The sequence below is a fragment of the Hippoglossus hippoglossus genome, chromosome 8, assembly GCF_009819705.1.
Source record: "Hippoglossus hippoglossus isolate fHipHip1 chromosome 8, fHipHip1.pri, whole genome shotgun sequence".
NCBI classification, from domain to species: domain Eukaryota; kingdom Metazoa; phylum Chordata; class Actinopteri; order Pleuronectiformes; family Pleuronectidae; genus Hippoglossus; species Hippoglossus hippoglossus.
Window position 1 is genome coordinate 17,934,914 of NC_047158.1, and position 17,883 is coordinate 17,952,796.

Below are 17,883 nucleotides of genomic sequence, written 5' to 3' on the forward strand. Positions count from 1 at the left end.
TGGGGGGGGGGGGGGGGGGGGGGGGGGGGGGGGGGGGGGGGGGGGGGGGGGGGGGGGAGGGGGGGGGGGGGGGGGGGGGGGGGGGGGCTTCCTCTCCTCAAACCCGGAGAAGGTGCGTGTATGAGGAAAGGTATGTTGCCATGGAAGCCGCGGAGCACACGCACAACTCTGGGCACCGGCAACTTGTCCAGCAAGACCCCTGCTCTTCCTTTTTTTTTATTTTTTATGTGACAGTCTCTTTCATTTCTCCATCTGCCCAGGGAGTTTGGGATGCAGGGACGGAGTTTGTTCCAACACATATCTCCTCCAACACCAGGCCTCCCCGGCACGCCGCTCTCTTCACAGCGTCTCCTCCACTGGGATGCCCCCAGGCTCTCCACTTGGCCTTCTTCCTTTTTCCCTCGCACTGAATCTCTCAGGTCTACCTCAGCCTCCATATTTTCATCTCGCCATTACTGTGCCTGGCGAACGAGACAGAGTATTCTGCAGACCTGCGCCTCCTGTTCATCCCTGACAGCCTTGAGCTACGGTGCCTTCTCCGCCTGTTCCAGCGCCTTTCAATCGCTACTGACAAGCCCGCAGTGACTTCCCCCGACGCCAAGATAAAATTCTGCAGATTTTTACTTTCTAACACGAGCAAAACTAAACCGTGCGACTTTTAACCTGGAGCGTAGGTCTGTTAATGAACAGCGTTATTCAGATTCTTTGCCCAGTCACATATAACAATATGTAGAATTTAGGATTCCCTAATTATTTTTATGATTAAAAATGTGACGCTCGCAGCTATCTGGTCCTCTAGTAGAAAAATTCATTGTAGTTCAGCAGTTAGAACCGTCACCAGTAAGTATAGGATCCTGGTTTGAGTCCCGATTTGGTCGGGTCCTTTCGTAGAGGAGTTTTCATGTCCTCTCTCGGTCTGTGTGGGTTTTTCTCCGAGGACTCCAGCTTCTTTCCAGACATGCAGACTGGGGTTATGTTAACTGGCGACTCTAAATTGACCACAGGTGGGTGTGTGAGAGTAAATGGATCTTCAAGAGCCTCAAAGGATAAACAGTATAGATGATATTTGGAAGGATGCTTTTCAGTTACATTTTACAACATAGACGGCGGATGGAACAGGACGTAGAATCACAGCTTGTGGCTCCTGAGCTTGAGCTAAATTACCTGCATGGAAAGTGTATCCAAATTCAAATTACCCACTTTACTCTACCTCTCTTCGTGTGTTTTTCAAAATTGTATACGAGGCAGAGACGAGCTCAAACAGCGAGAGCCATTACTTTCCAAGGGCCCAGTCATTTCTCCACAAACCCGCTGCAATGCAATCTTCTGACGATCGCGCAGGTGATGAGCCGCCTCCCCCGCAAACTCTCAGGGACAAACCCTAAGTGACGGCAGCTCGTCTGTCACATTGTGTCCAACTGACAAACCGATGCTGTTAATAATCCTAACGAGCAACAAAGGAGATATTGACATTACAAGCTGTACCTGTCCAGTGCCGAGCTGAGCTCATCCAGTCTGTGGTTGTCTGTGGTGTTTCCCAGTTTAGACAGCGTGTCCATCCTCTTCATGATGACCTCCAGCATCTCGTTGATTTTCCTCAGCACCCCTCGGGACTCTTGGCCCCCAAGCACTAAAAAGACACAGACAGATACTGTGATACACAACCACTGTTATAAATGCAGATGGTACACAGAGTGTGAGGAAGACGAAGAGGAGAAGGAACGAGACGTGAGTTATAAATTAAATTAATGAGTAAGTTAATGAATTTGACATTTTTATGACATGGTACATTTTTTATATAATGACATTGGCTTTATATAACGTAGACCACAGAGCCACAGGCACAAAACAAACACAGCAGTAAATCATTTTCTCTGAAATGATTTACTGTGCTCGCAGTTTAAAAGCACTGATGTAGAAAACCAAGGCCACATTTTAAATCCCATTTATTTTATGCCCCATTTTACTGCTGGTTCACTTTAAAACATCATTCCAGCCGAGTTTCTATTTTATTTTCTCTTTCATTAGTAAACCAGCAGCTCGCCGGGAAACAGCGCTCTCACAAAACACGGGAACGGGCAAATTAGTCCGACAATATTGGTTTTGTCTTCCTGCTTCGCTCAAATTAATAACGACCTGACTGGCGGTAAACCGGAATGATGCCGCCGGAGAACACCCAGTCAATTACAGAGCCTGCAGCTACAGACGATAAGGTCAACGCAGGTTACAGACGCCATAGCCACCGTGTTGAGGTCCTGACCCGGCGCCGTCTTATTTGATCCACACTAAATGCAGAGCGTAACTGCCCCAGAATTCAAAATCACCAAAAGCCTCCCATGTGTCTTTGCTGCAGAGTAAACACAATTAGCTTGTTGCCTCAGACAGAAGGTCGTCGTGCATTTTTGATGAAGTAGATGCGAAGAATCGAGATAAACAACGACACCCTCGGGACCCGGGACTGGATTTGGGGTCCGCACCCCTGAGAAAAGTGGTAGAAACCCACAGCGGCCTCACGTCGTGCAAGTGAAAATAAAGCCTCACCTCTCAGTGTTCCCCCATCAATTGCATTACGCTTTAGAAACTGCAATGTGTGCAGGCTCACTTCCCCTGTCAGGGTTCATTTGTCACTGCCCAGGCTAAAGCCACCTTGCACTGAAGGAAATTGTATTACATCACCAGCAAATAAAATAAGGAGAGGGAGAAAATCTCCCATTTCTCTGGGTCCATGTGTGTATATTTGTTGAGGTTTAAAAATGGAAGAGAAGCGCTCCGGAAGAAGAATTACAAACAAAGAAAGTGTTATACTTCAGTGTTATACTTCAGCTTTAAAGTGAATTATATTAGGGAAAGCCCAGATATTCCCCCAGATCTTTTCCCCTTTTATTGCCTGCTCCTATTTTCTTCTCCCTCTTTGCACAGTTTCCGTCTTTTCCAGAATATCTTCAGTAAAACTGGCCAGAAAATGAATAATTCAGCAGTTAGACAAATTTTCTTTCCTCCAGACAGAAAAAAAAAAGAAGAGGCTAAATGGATTTCAATTCACATTTGCAGCTTTATATCCCCAGTTTAACAATACATTTAAAAAGATTGGAGAAAGAAAAGGAGGTAAACACATTACCGTGCCGACCAAACCTGTTGCACTTAGGACAAACCTATTCCACCGCCGTAAAATTTAATTAGTGTTTTAGGCTTTTTGTGAGAAAAAAAAAGAAAACACTCTGGTATTATTCGGGTTCATGAAGTAGATTCGGGATATTTGCTTCGTCCAGAGGATCGTGAATCAGCCGCAGTGTACTTTCTGCAGTAAATCCAAACAAAGCCTCTGGGCTTTGGTGTGGGAAGAGCAACTCCACAGCAACGCTCCTCGTACACATTGTGCTGCTAAATCACTATTACTGCCACCGAGCACCCGTCCTACACACACCACATTTTTACAACCCTATTTGTTTACAATCGACTGTTCCTCGGGCCGGCTCTCGCCTCGCTCCTGCCTCTCGTGGGAAACATCGGCTAATGGACGGTCCGGCATGTCGACGGCGCTGCAGCAGCATGTTGATGGCATCCGTGTGCTCCTCTGCGTGATCCCTCATCTGCTGGTTAATAAAGGGCCAATTTAGCAGCAGCTAATCTCATTTAACGACTCAATTTCGGACATGTCACAGCACAAATCGATATCATGAACAAATTCCAATTAAATCACCATTTGTATCGTAGCCCGCTGCGTCCACAGTGCAACACTGACCAGCTGCCAGCAGCTGCCCGCAGAGAGTCATTGGCTTTACGCACTGTCATGCAGAAAACTGAACTACAGCTCTTCAGTCCAAGAAGACGGATGATTGGATTGAAGACTGTGAAATAACATTGAATACAGTTAATGTTCCTCACACATTATTTTTTACTGCGGCTCAAGCTCTAAACATTTGTTTTCTTCGTCGACTTCCAGATCAGTCTCTCTAGGTCATGATCACACTGTGAATAAAGATGGACGACATGATGTCGCCCCCAAAAGTGAAGCCAAAGCATCTCATTCACCACCTCCTAACCTCCTCCGTGTTAGTGGACGGGACATGGACCCAAACAAAAAGCCAAACTATAAAAAGGATATTTGTCATTTTAGGTATAGTTCTCACTGATGTATGGCCAGGTGAATCTCTCAGGTCTACCTCAGCCTCCATATTTTCATCTCGCCATTACTGTGCCTGGCGAACGAGACAGAGTATTCTGCAGACCTGCGCCTCCTGTTCATCCCTGACAGCCTTGAGCTACGGTGCCTTCTCCGCCTGTTCCAGCGCCTTTCAATCGCTACTGACAAGCCCGCAGTGACTTCCTCCGACGCCAAGATAAAATCCTGCAGATTTTACTTTCTAACACGAGCAAAACTAAACTGTGCGACTTTCAACCTGGAGCGTATGTCTGTTAACGAACAGCGTTAGTGCTGACAGGCATCACCAAATAAAAAGCCAAACTATAAAAAGGATATTTGTCATTTTAGGTATAGTTCTCACTGATGTATGGCCAGGTGTTCATTTTTTGTTCAGTTTGGTTTTAATTAGTTATTTGATTGTATAAGAAACAGGGTTGTACACAGATTAATCCTGCTGATGATCAAATGTGCACAGGCAACTGGACTCGCTTGTGTTTCTTGAACACGTCCAAGTCCAGTTTGATTTGCAGTCTATGGTCACAGCCAGAGCTTCTTATCTCTGTTCTTTAACTGAAACCCAGTAATCTTAATGTTATTTCAGACACCACCTTTCCTCCCTCACCTTTCCTCCCTCACCTGATCCCTGCACTTCCACCGGCCTCTAAATCTCTCATCTGCTCCATAATACTGTTTAAACCTGAACCAGTTTGTCTATTATCCAATTCCATCTTCAGCGTCCGGGCCTTCTTCCCTTTGTTGGCCAGCAGCTGCTCTTATCACTGACCTTTACCTTTTACCTAACCTGCTCTATTCAGTCCTGCTTTCATATCCTCACCCTGCCTCACTGAGCCACCGCAGCCGAAGCCTCCTTCATGACTGATAGATTAGTATTTTGCTAAGCTTCAGAAGTTCCCTGGTGAAGCCCTGCTGGTATATAAAGCTCATCCTTCAGGCATTTCCACAGACTCTTCATCCGAGTCAATTATCTGTATATATACGTCCAGGATGAGAATGGCAATAAGTGTCCAACAGTGAGAGGTGGCGGTGCTTTTATTGATCCGTCTGTTTATGGATCACTTGAATATGGTGTCTCAACGCTGAATTCACCGATTGCAGATTAACATCCCCAGAAAAAGTCAAAGGAAGAGAGTCTTTTTAAGAGAGGCTTTCATCTGGACGTTTCAATGGGGATACTTGATTTATAGAAAGCCAGAGTCAAGTCCCTTGACAAATGAAAATATTGGATATTCACAAGGACAGCCTTTTGCAAAACAGATGGGTAAATGACCGTGAACACAGCGATATTAATGCTTCACGGACAAGTCTTTCATAATTCTGCAGCAAATGCAATGTGTGAACCAAAACTGTCCCTCAATTCTGGCCAATAATCTAATTTAAGCGTCTTCATGCCTGACAAAAATTGGGACGGACAAATCATGCAATCCACACTTTGCGTGATGCCTTATTCTTGTTTTCTTTAAACATGCAGCCCTCGGGGAGGCTTTAAAAAACGTGCCAGTGCATCTCAGTGCAACGGCTTTCTTGCCGTGTGTGGACTCAAGCACAATATTATCTCAGAGGGCGGCTCTGAGCGTGGCGTCTCACTGCACTGGGCTAATTCTACCAGCAGCTACTTCAACACTGGATGATACACGCGTCTCATCACTTAGATAGAAGGTGCGTAACATCATTTAGGTCCTTTTGAAATTTAATAACCTCCTGAACATAATTAACTATGTTGCTTTAAACAGGCAGAACCTTTCATCAAATGGCAGCACTTTCCAAACAAGTCGTCAGTAAACCACATGGAGACAAATACATAAAGATCCACATGTATACACTACCAGTGGAAGTTTTAAAACAATTTCCTTAAAGTATTGTAACTGAAACTACTATAATGTTTACAGTAAAAGTACAGATGAGGCCGAATAAGCTGTGACAGAGTTATTACATGATTGTACAAATACTTTTGATGCAGTAACATGTAAATAACACTATTCTTGCATGGTAGAGAAAATAATTCTAACTTCTTCGCACATATTTGAATAATTAGAAAAGGAGCTAAGGGGAAAAGGAGGTAAACAAGTTAATCACTGCAGGCGAACAGGTTGCCATGTTTATATCAATCGATATTGATAATTATCGTTGTAAATGTCAAATCATTATTTCTTTGAAATCTAAATACAGCCGGAACAGAAAAATAAGAGATTCATGTGAGGCTACAGTGTCAAGGATTCATTATAAAAACACAAAATCTTCACAGTGACACATCGAGCATTCACATATTCTGAGGAGACGTAGCTGTAGTGGAAGTACCCAAGAAAAACAAATACAGCTGCTGTTGTTGGGTTTAATACAGATGTTGAGCAGTATGGTGTCATTGTGTTCGAGCTATAAAAGCTTAAACACTATTAGAGTCATTTTATTGATGATTTACTGATGATTAAATTAATTTATTGGACTTAATTCTGTCTTTTTCCTCCTTCAAAGGACGAACGTTGACAAGATATCTGGACACATTGTAACCATCCGAGTTTGTGATGGCGTTCCAAGCACAAGGCGTAAGAACCAGACTTAAAAAATATTCATATTCATATATATTCACTGTAAGAGATGTATTTTTAGTTTTTAGGCTTGCAGATCTTTAAACTGTAAACATAAAATCTGATATGAGTTGAAATACAGCCCCACAAAATCTTCTATAAAATTGTATGTGAGACTGAAGCTTTCTAAAATGTAAATACAACATTTCCATGCATCTTTATACGTCAACAAAACTATTGATTGTAGCAGCGTGTCACGTTTGATTTATATGCACCGATCCCGGCTCCTCCCCACTGGCACCACTGAGAGCTACATAAATTAATCCTGTCGTCCATGATATGCACGCCAGCTGGTGAGTTTTCTTTCTGAGGGAGCTCGGGGTCAGACCTTTCCATCTCACCTGTCAACAGGATAAATTCCTACTTTCCTTCCTGCTCCGAACTCTCACACTCGCACATGCACGGCTCGCCCTCTCCCTTTCTTCTCCCCCCACCCCCTAATTTCAAATATTCATTACAGGAAAGGTTGATTGAGATCGAGTTTCTCTCTTCGTTCTGGCACCTTTGGGTTCGCTGCCAGATCCTGAAGCTATTAGAGCAGAAAACCTCCGTGGCTTATTCTGCAGCTCCGGCCTGATCGTGCCTGGCAGCTTGGAAAAGAAGAAACTACCTGCACTAATGAAAAAAGGACTCGGCTTCCTGTAGCTTCATTAAAACCTGAATCTATCTCACCTCCACTTCACGCTATCTAGATGCTGACCAATACGTTTCCTTTAGAGGTAAAACAAATTTTCATATACATGTTCTTCTTTTCTCAGTCAGACACAGTGTCTACCACTTTACGCTTATTAAAAACCATCATCACACACTTTACCCAGAAACACCCGAGTGTGATTCTGCAGTGTCACAGCCTGCAACCTTTCTCCAGTCTTCAGTAGTTTGAATCTCTTTTATCTTCTCACCACTCAGATTGTGCCAAACCATAAAAAACGATAAAAACGTTAAATGCAAAAATATTATCCCCTGTTTTTCACACAGAAAGTTTTGCCCGAGTGCAAACTTTGGAACAAGAAGAGAAAATGCGACAGAAACCAAGAGTCAGAGAGTCGATTAGTGAGTCTCAGTTTGCAGCTCAGACCAAATAATACAACAGATCCTCAGATAGATCATTTTCATTTTCAGCCAAACAAAGTTAGAGCACAAGATCTAAACGAGCAGAGACGTTGCTTGTGCATTAATTACTGAAAGTTGTTTTTCCTCCACGATATCTATAGGAAATATGCATCATGATCATAATATTTATAACAACAATCAGTTCATTTAATTCTGAGCTTTTTTTTGTCTCTTTTTGGCAAATTAATTTCACTGAAAATACGTAACTATTAACTCTACGTTGGGGTGTGAACCACACGGTTACATCTCTCAGGAGCAGAGGTGTCCAGAGGCAGCGACAGTTACCGCACATTCATCTCCAGTTATTCTTAACTACCGGGAGAGAGCACTTCTACTCCCAGCAGATTACAGATCCCATTCTTCATTCAAACAAAGCTCCGGGGTTCACAGCCGTGATAGACCTGCAGACGCCACGCCCTCGCTCGGAGTCATGTCAGGGGAGACTCATTTTCATGCATCGCCGAGTGAAGATTGCTGAGCCATGAAATACAAGAACGTTCCGTGAGTGGCTGGTTGGACAGGATGCTAAACATGATGCTCGGACTCTGTGATGGATTAAAGCTGTGTGGACAAGGCAGGTTTTCATTTAGATGGAACCCTGAAAACTGTCGATGTTCTTTCTCGAGCAGTTTAAACATGTGTCTTGTCAAGATGCATTCAGCGCAGCAAATATAATTGTTAACGGTAGGTGCAAAAGGTTTAAGACCGTATCAGGACGCCGTGTTTGAAGACTGATTGCTTCACAGCGGCGTGACGAGGCAGTCCCATTTCAAAGGCTCCTTCAAATGCAGCTGACAAATGCTTTCTTTCTAACCGGAGCAACAAAGGCTCCAACAGGTGGATCCTCGCCGGGGCTAAACTGTCCCAGGATCCATTGCACTTTGGTGACAATGTTTATGGCAATTTTAAATGTAAGTGACTCAACCGAGCTACTTATCGTAAACATCTTAAAAATGTTCTCGTAGTGTCTGCAGCTCTGTTGCTACGCGGCAACGGTAACAAGCTGGTGACACAAATCTAAAAAAAATCCTCCTTGGCCAAACCGTCTCACTTTGGTTTGGCCCTCACGCTCTACGCAGCCCACGGGACCACGAAGGAAGTGGTCCACAAAGGCCTCCACGCTTGGACACAGCTAACGTCTGCCTTCACAGTGAGACACAACATCTGTTTGCCTATATAACACATCTTCCACCACTCAGAGGTCGATAGTTCAAAAAGATTGAATGGGAAACACATTAACATCGGTACGGTTCAGTTTTGCTCTGACCAGAAAATAAAGCCTGAAAACATCCTCGGCCCATTTTTGGCTCTTCATGGCAAAGCTGCATTAAGATCTGTGTGGTAAAAAGGGACACACACAGTGAAGGTGGTCTTCAAACAGCTTATTAGAAAGATACAGAGCACCTCTGGAGCCTTTCAGATATCTGGGATCAAACACCTCTGCCTTTCAAGCTCCCCTCTCCGGTAGAAACAGTCTCCCTCTGTCCCCCCTCTCACTTCTCTTCCACATCATTAGCTTCCTGTACCTTCAAAAGGAAGTAATGAAGGAAAGGCTTGCATTTTTTAAAATCTGGATACGGCTCAGTGTCCTGGCTTCTGGAGTGTGACACTATACACAGTACACAAGCATCTATATACAGTACGTGTGCAGAAAATGCAATGAAAAGCGTGTTTCAGGGCGTCTGTGCATGTGAGATGATAAAAATAATAAGAAAACAAGTGAGCGAGACAGACACAGAGAGAGAGAGAGAGGATTGAGAAAACAAATGGGGAGAGGTAAACACAGAAAGACGAGAGAAAAACAGAAGGTAAGTCGATAATTTCCCATTTTCCTTCACACCATTTGCTCTACAGGCAGTTGTCGCCATTCACCAGGTGAGTAAGAGACGAGGTAGTGGTTCCCCCTCCACACGGCCTATTACCCTTTTCAAAACACTGCGAGTTTTCAGGTGCTGCCACTGCTTTTATGCCATTTTCACATTTTCTGCTTGAACGCGTGTCGCACACACACACACACACACGTCAGCGTGAGTGACAATAATGGTGCAGGTGCACAAGTTATCTGCGGAGACTCCACAGTGTCCAGCAGCAGCAGCAGCAGGATGGATGGATGTTGCCCGCTGAGCACTATCGAGGTGCTGCTCCGCTGAACAACTCATCCCAGCTCATTCATTACGCCAACTCCCCACGCCACTAATCCTGATTCCCAAACATGCGCACGTACGGAAACACACTGTGGAGGAGAATTTACATAGCCCGACTCCCCCCTGGTTGGCGGTAAGGCCGAGTTTAATGAGCTGGAGGCTGGATGCCTTCCCTCGACTGCAGCCTGTGAGTGGTTAATTAATCAGACAGCTCTCTGGTCTTCTACCTCCTCCCTCCCCCCCCCCTTCCTCGCCTCCCTGCCTCCCAGCTTTGCATGTGCTGTTCCAGAAATGGGTGAGATCCTTGAAATTGTCTCCCATGATGCCACCTGATGCTACACACACACTCCCTGCATTACTGCGCTTTCGGAGCTGCACTGATTTTCCTCCCGACAAGTCGATATTAAATCTCTGAAGCACGATCACGACGTTATCTTCTCGTCCTCACACAAACAAACAAGCGCAGGGCGACACACTGTTTGCTGATTGAGCCAGACTGCGGGACTCAACAGGGAGGAAATGATGTCGCCTCATTTGAATGGAGATGAATTCAGACCAGTGTAATATTTTACTATCACAAACAACTGGTGTCCTTGTGATTGAAAGACGCGTCACCGCTCCCGGTGTTGGTCACAAAGGATGAAAACGCAGTGTCAACATTGTGTTAGGCAGCGATAAAAAGGTGAGAGACACTGGTCCAGCACTGACCCTCCCACATGGCTCGTGGTTCAGAGGCACAGACTCAAAGTGCAAACACAGACAGCGTGGTGAGGAAGATAAGTTTCTCTCCAGGACGTCGTCTCTGAAGTTTCTAGTTTTTGATTTGTTGAGCTCCACGAGGGAGGGGAGCGTAAATAGTAAAATAAGATTTGTGTCAATTTGTCAGGCTGGATTTTAATGGGACAACAAACCATGACCACTTGTGCTTTGTGTTGATTCCAACTGTCACTTTAACACATACAGCTTTCACTGCAGTAGCTTCCCTTGATAACAACATCTCCAGCAAAGGTTTATTATTGATAGTAAATTACTGATATATGAATAACAATATGGTACAAAAGTAAATAGGTAAAATACCCAAGATAAGAATAGTAATAAAATCAAAAGTGGTTAATTTTCAGCTTTTCTGCAGCAATCAAAGTGTATTAAAATGAAAAGTCAAAACATACAATTCCTACAGCGTCCCGGCTTTTTGTTCGTGACTTACAAACCATCTGTCTGTGTTGAAACAAACACTTTTACTTCTCTGTCTGATGTGTGATGTGTGTGTGTGTGTGTCCTGCAGCGTAACAGAGGACTGACAGCCCGGTTGTTCAGAGGTTCATCCAACAGCAACGTAATGAGCCAAAATACGAGAAGAAAAGAACCAGACGGAGGCTTCACATGATGGAGGAGCAGCACAGGCTCCAGAATCCAACCCCACAGAGCCGCTTTGAGATTAATTGGACAGAAGGTGAAAGCAAAGCGCAAGAGCAACAACACACAACATTTAGCTTCTGCAAAGGTTGGGACAAAACCATAATATCTTAAATAATATGGAACTTGGAATTGTTGGTTGTAAAATGTTTGACGTGTATGATTTGATAAATTTCGTGTATCTGCACATTCACCTACAGACTCAACATGATCAACATAAAGAAAAATTCAACTCAGCCTCCACCATCTCCAGCCTCTACACTCAGAGTGAGTTTACGTGGGTCGGAACGAGGTCATGTGGACACTGAGCAGGGATGAGAGTAGGCGTATAAAGAAAAAAAAACTAGAGGTGCATATGAAAGAGGAGAGAAGCCTCTCCAAGCGACAGCCCCCCCGACGCACTCCTGATGAGCAAAATGAGCAAGTCTGGGAGCCAACTGGTGGCAATCAAGGGAGCCCCACCAAGCTCCCAGCATGTTCCCGGCCTGTTCATTACCAGCGCAGGCAGTGTAGTCGCAGGCGACCGAGCAGCGCCGGCGTGCGGCCGCAGGCTTACCTTCGGCTCGTACTGTGAACGGGGAATCTCCGGGTCGCTTGGCCGAGAACTGGCCCCCGAGAGAGGTCATTAGAAAGCACAGGCTGAAGAAGCCAATCCCCACCACGAAGATCCTGCAGGAGCGGGGGGACAGAAACAAGAGGAGGAACAAAAGAACAAGAGACAAGGTTAAAGCTCGTGAGATGGGAACAAATAATAAAAGGACAGACGAGGACAAGAAAGTAGAAGAAATTTCACAGAGGAGCACGAGAGCTGTTTGAGATAACATCACTCTGAGCCCTTTGTGAAGCTCCATGCAGCGTGAAATATGTTGACATATTAACTTTATATTGCCCCAATCAACCCACAGAGATGCTTTGTGTAGCTTCTAGACTGTGTCATCTCAAATGAACCATTACATGGACGGGTTGTGTGCACCACACTGTGCTCACTGAGCAAATATCCAAAACAAAAGCATTGAATTACAGGCGAATGGCTGCACATTGGGGAGAGCGGTAAACACCCAACACAACATCACTCCAGTCTGAGAGGCCTCATAGAAAGTCTTTGGACCGAATAGTTCAGAACAGGCTTGTCTCGCTGCTCCAGGACTCACGCTGAGGAAATGTTTGGAAATGTTTGGAGAGGACAGGTTGTCACAGACCACATCTTAGCTTTCTGGAGTTTTCACAAAGCCACAGAATTGACAGAGAGGCTGCAGTCGCTGAGCTGCAGCCTCAGTGAGGAATTATATATATTTTTAAAATGTGCAGGGATGATGGGCAACTGGGGTTTGGTGAGCAGGGAAGCGTGCAGGGCCTTGTGAGAAAACACCTGTGAGTCAAAGGTGAGAGCTCTCTGTGCAGCATGCAGGTTTCCACAGTGGCATTTTGAATCAGGTCTGGAGCCTTTGTTCACCCAGAAAGATGCAAAACATCTGGAAACCTCACGCCTGAAAGACTGTCTGCCTCCCTGTCTGCTTCCCTGCTTCCCTGACTCCCTACCTGTCTTCCTGCCTGACTCCCTACCTGACTCCCTCCCTGCCTGCCTGTCTGCCTCCCTGATTCCCTGTCTGCCTGCTTGCCTGCCTGCCTGACTCCCTACCTGCCTGCCTGCCTGACTCCCTACCTGCCTGCCTGTCTGCCTGCCTCCCTGCCTCCCTGCCTGACTCCCTGTCTACCTCCCTGACGCCCTACCTGACTCCCTCCCTACCTGACTCCCTCCCTGCCTGACTCCCTGTCTGTCTCCCTCCCTGATGCCCTGTCTGCCTTCCTACCTGCCTGCCTCCCTGCCTGCCTCCCTGCCTACCTGTCTGCCTCCCTGCCTGCCTGCCTGCCTGCCTGCCTGCCTGCCTGCCTGCCTGCCTGACTCCCTGCCTGCCTGCCTCCCTACCTGCCTGCCTGCCTCCCTACCTACCTGTCTGACTCTCTTCCTGCCTGCCTCCCTACCTCTCTGACTCCCTGTCTACCTGCCTGACTCTCTGCCTGTCTGCCTCCCTGCCTCCCTGTCTGCCTCCCTCCCTGCCTGCCTGCCTGACTCCCTCCCTGCCTGCCTCCCTGCCTCCCTGTCTGACTCCCTGTCTACCTCCCTGCCTCCCTAGCTGATGTGCAGCCTATCTGGCCAAAGTTTTAATGAGGTTGTAGCTGCTCCTCCAGCTGCTGCTGTTGAAACTTCTGGCTGCACAGGGAAACATTAATTGTGTATCCAGTTGTCCCAATTAACGCCGATGCTGTGACCGTGGGAGGGTTGCACTAATAAGGAAAATAATCATATTCACATACAGCCATGTTATTGCTGCATTAAATATTTACATGGTGGCTTCATATAGAGCTTCGCAGTTTCACTGTGTTCATTTTTTTTAAATTCCAGTTTCATTTCTCATGATCTCACAGCAATAATAAAGAAAATTGTGTTGTTGCATGAGAGCAATAAACTCAACACATCTACAGTCATCATATTGAATTGAAGTGAGTGTGTGTATGAGACGGAGGAGACTCTTACCTGAACGGTTTGAAAGTGAGAAGACATCTCCTCACCATAATGGAAAGGTCGCCGCCGCCGCTCGGGATCATTTCGCGCACACGTACAAAGCGCAGGTTCCCGGTGTCATTGTGCAAGTCTGCGTTACAACCGGCGTCACAACCATAACTTTTCAACCGGAGGAGGAGGCTGCGGCGGAGCGAGTAACTTCCCGCACGGGGCTGCTGAGGCGCCGGGAGCAACTTGAGGTGGAAGCCCGCCGGTGCGTCCTGCAGCCTGCGGCTCGACGAGAAGGATCCTGCGGAGGAAAATACGAATATTGATCTGTTGATTGTCCTTTAATCTGATTCTGATCCGTATCCGTAATCCGGTTAAATGTCCTGGAGACGCAGCCACGCACAGGACCGCTCGGGTGTCGGATCCATCTGAGTGGACGGAGCAGCGGCTGGTGCCTTTATGAGCAGATCTGTGTCTGTGGCGCGTTCAGTAACAGCGCCACCTACCGTTAGAGATGAGCTGTTTTCTGTGTATAATAAAGAGCACGTATATGAGGAAACATGAAAATACAAGATGCATATTCAAAAGATAAACATATAAAACGGACATATGGTGTAAGTGAGTCATTGGAAATGAATGAAAACAGATTTTTTAAAACCAGGCTCAAAACTTTTACTCACAAGTGCCTTATGAGCTATAAACATCAGTTGTTGTTTTTTATTCAATTTTTATTTTATTATTTTACACAATACCATCTAGTCTATTTGTATTATTTGTATTTGTTACTTGTTCTTTTACCCCTTTACGTCTTTTATCCTACTTTTTATAATCATTTATTTTGCTTTTAATTTGGTCTCCGTGTTCTTTTTAAATGTCACTGTACCTTGAATCTATCTCAGTGTATATGAAACATTCTTTATAAATAAAATAACTGATAAAGTGAGTAATATCATAAACAGGGTAAGACAATAAGACGAATGTTAACAGTCCTCGTATATATAATAATAATCCTCTAGATTAATGGCAGTGAATTACTGGTCGTGAATTATCTGGAGCCGCATGAATCTGATCTGGAGACAGATTCATTTGCTCTCTGATCCAAACACTAAGATGGAAAAGTCAATGTTCACATTCAGCTCCATTATTAAACCTCATGTTGAACCTGTTGGTCGCTTCGAGGTGTCAGGACACATTTCAGCACCGCGGACAGCTCCTGTCAGACAGATTAGCTCAACAGCGACACCCAGCGGACTGAAGGAGGAACAGACTCAGGTGAAAAACAAGTCAATGCTGTGTACAAAGGTAACATGAGCTCATTTGTTTTGATTTATACCCTCGTTATAATCTGAAATATTAGTTTATATGATGTATAAACAGGTGATAATTGGTTTCGTCCCCATTTAAATGGACATCTTATTCTATTACATGTATCTATTATATGTAATTATTGAGTTTATCCAATAGTGTCTATATATATATATATATAATATAAATATATAATATAAAGCAAAATAAAATATTTAACACATTTCAAACATCAACTTATCTAAAGAAACAATAACGCAACAAAACCAGAATACAGCAGAATTTCTATGAGGGAAGAAAAAAAGACGTTCAGTCATGTGTTTGCCTCTCGGATGAAAAAGAATTGTATTATACTAAAAGGGTAAAATCTGGCAGAGCCATTAGTCTCTAAGTTCTTGTTGTTTTTGTTGTTGTCTTTTATTATTTTAAGAAGACAAGAAAGTGCCTTGACCTCATCAACTCACAAAAAAAAGAAACACAAACAAACTTTCAGTATCGGCCTCACGGACTGCAAGTGGCAGCATCCTCTGTTGCCATGGTGACTGTGTTCAGTCTGTGTTACGGCTATATTTTTCCTTGGCCCACAGCCGAACCCCGACTGGCTCCGCTGACGTTACAAAACCCGGGGCTCGGATTTAAAATACACCACTGGTCCGATCACGTCTGTTTAATTTAAAATGACAACATGACTGCTTTTCATCCCGGTGCCTGCAGAGCTGGATGAGAGACAAATTCAACAAGAGTTAAAAGTGACAGAAAGCAGAGTATGTGTGTGTGTATACGTTTCACCGCACAAAGAAACTCACACAATATGAATTTCATTTGGAAGCTATGTCGAAGCTTTGGCTGCACAAATGAGCAAAAAAAAAACCTCTCAGACATAAGTGAGTGTTCATAGAATGTGAGATGAGACTTCAGAATGCTTTTGATTAGCGGATCCCAGCTTAACCAAGGACACCATCACCAATGACATCCTCTCAGGTTCTTTCAAACTTTAAGTCTGTTCCATTTATTTCCTTTCTTCTGTTCTTCTCACTCATCTCCGGTCCGAAGTGATTCTGCTCGTCTATATATCTTCTCTCTTTTCATTATTTTTCCTCCTTGTTTTTATCATTTCCTGCGTCTCCGGCTTCATCTCGACCTCTTCACTACTGCATCGTCCTCGATATTTGTTGTTTCACTGCCTTTTCTATTCCACTGCCTTAATCTCTCTGTTGTTCTCTCCATCTTTGGATGTGTCTCTGGAGTATCGACTACCACTGCAGTTTCTCTCTCTCCCTCCCACTGTTTGGTTTGGACTCTCAGAGGCAAGACGCCCGAGGACACAGAACTCCTTAAAGTAACGCTTTTATACTAAACACTGAATTTGTACATAACAAGGGAACACACTCTGGGGAGAAGCACGGGCGGAAAATTTGGGCTTGCGTGTTGCAAAACGGGTAAAAATTCAAATGCACTCGTAAGATCTTATTGGGAATGAAGCCAATTCAATCATGGGGAGTATATGGAGATTTTAAACTGAAAGGGATGTGTGAGGGAAACGTGGGACTGGAGCCTGAGCAACACACTTCACACAACTCACTTTCTTTCATGAACTTCCCTCGAAGCAGCCGAAAGACAAACACCTGAAGTGTTTTCATGAGCAGAAGACACTTCTCGTCGTGATGTCTCAGATGGTTACCACGAAACTACACGACTAAAGTAATGAGGATCTCTTAGGGAGAAGACAACAGGGTGTAGGAGAGATTCATGCAAGTAGCTCCGAGCGGCCTTGGATGTGGAGTCGCTTTCCTTTGGTTTCAGCTCCGTTAAACCTACAGAGTCTTAGTATGAGATCAAAATGAACCGTTTTTAAAAGACGTGGGAACCAAATGAAAAACATTAGTTAGAGGAGCCTCCTGCTGTGTAAAGAAGGTGATGATGAAGATCAAGAGGATCCCGGCTTCATTAAATTTGTCTTAGCAGAACTGAACTCTGTCAAAACGGCAGAAAACCCTGAATGAACGTGAAGAGCTGCTCTCAGGTTTATTTCTCAATGCAGCAGTAGAAGTTTGTGGGACTGCACCTGTGTGTGTTGGGCCTCCATGTTGTTCTACTTGTCCATCATCACTGCTGGGAGAACTAAAACCAAGCTCAGATCTTTCACTGGGATTTGATCAGAGGAAACCACAGTTTTCTGTTCCTCATCATATCTTCCTCCACATGTGTTTGTCTTTATTATTGCAGCTCCTCTGTCCTCCACCACTTCCTACTCACTTCCTGTTTCTGCACTTCCTGTCTGGGCTTCTCCCCCCTGGCCTTGTCCTTGTCAGTCCACCAGGTGTCCTCGGTGTGGGCCTTGTGGTTTCGTCCTCCCTGGATCTGCTGCCCCTCCCGTTCCTGTCTGAGTGTAGAGATCAAATCTTTCAGAGAAGTTGTTCCTCACTAGTTTCAAGGTTTCATGATTCAGCTGCAGGCCTGTCGCAACCTGCTGCAGGGTTATTAGCCTGCTCCTGACAACTTTCTCTTTCTCCCTGCCTGGGCAAGAAAATAAACTTTCCCCCATGAAGTTAGGAGACAGTATTTGTGTGTGTAGATGTGCTATATTTTAAGATGTTTCAAAGAGTTGGAGTTATTTTTGTGAGAAAGTTCTCGGCCTAGGCAGGT

The 17,883-nt window shown here is 44.9% G+C and overlaps 1 protein-coding gene across 2 annotated transcripts in view; it reads right to left on the minus strand.

The window, feature by feature from the left end:
• LOC117766728 (alpha-1,6-mannosylglycoprotein 6-beta-N-acetylglucosaminyltransferase B) overlaps positions 1–14,384 on the minus strand; it is a 63,533-nt gene extending 49,149 nt beyond the window's left edge. Inside the window, exons 1-3 of one of the 2 annotated variants that reach the window (XM_034594047.1) lie at positions 13,957–14,383; positions 11,977–12,089; positions 1,486–1,630 (exon numbers count right to left, since the gene is read on the minus strand). In XM_034594047.1, coding sequence (XP_034449938.1) covers positions 1,486–1,630; positions 11,977–12,089; positions 13,957–14,027 — 329 coding nt within the window. In that variant the 5' untranslated portion in view covers positions 14,028–14,383. Of the gene's footprint in view, positions 1–1,485; positions 1,631–11,976; positions 12,090–13,956 lie in introns of both variants that reach the window. The other variant, XM_034594049.1, reaches the window with a different exon arrangement.
• Positions 14,385–17,883: the final 3,499 nt, after the last annotated feature.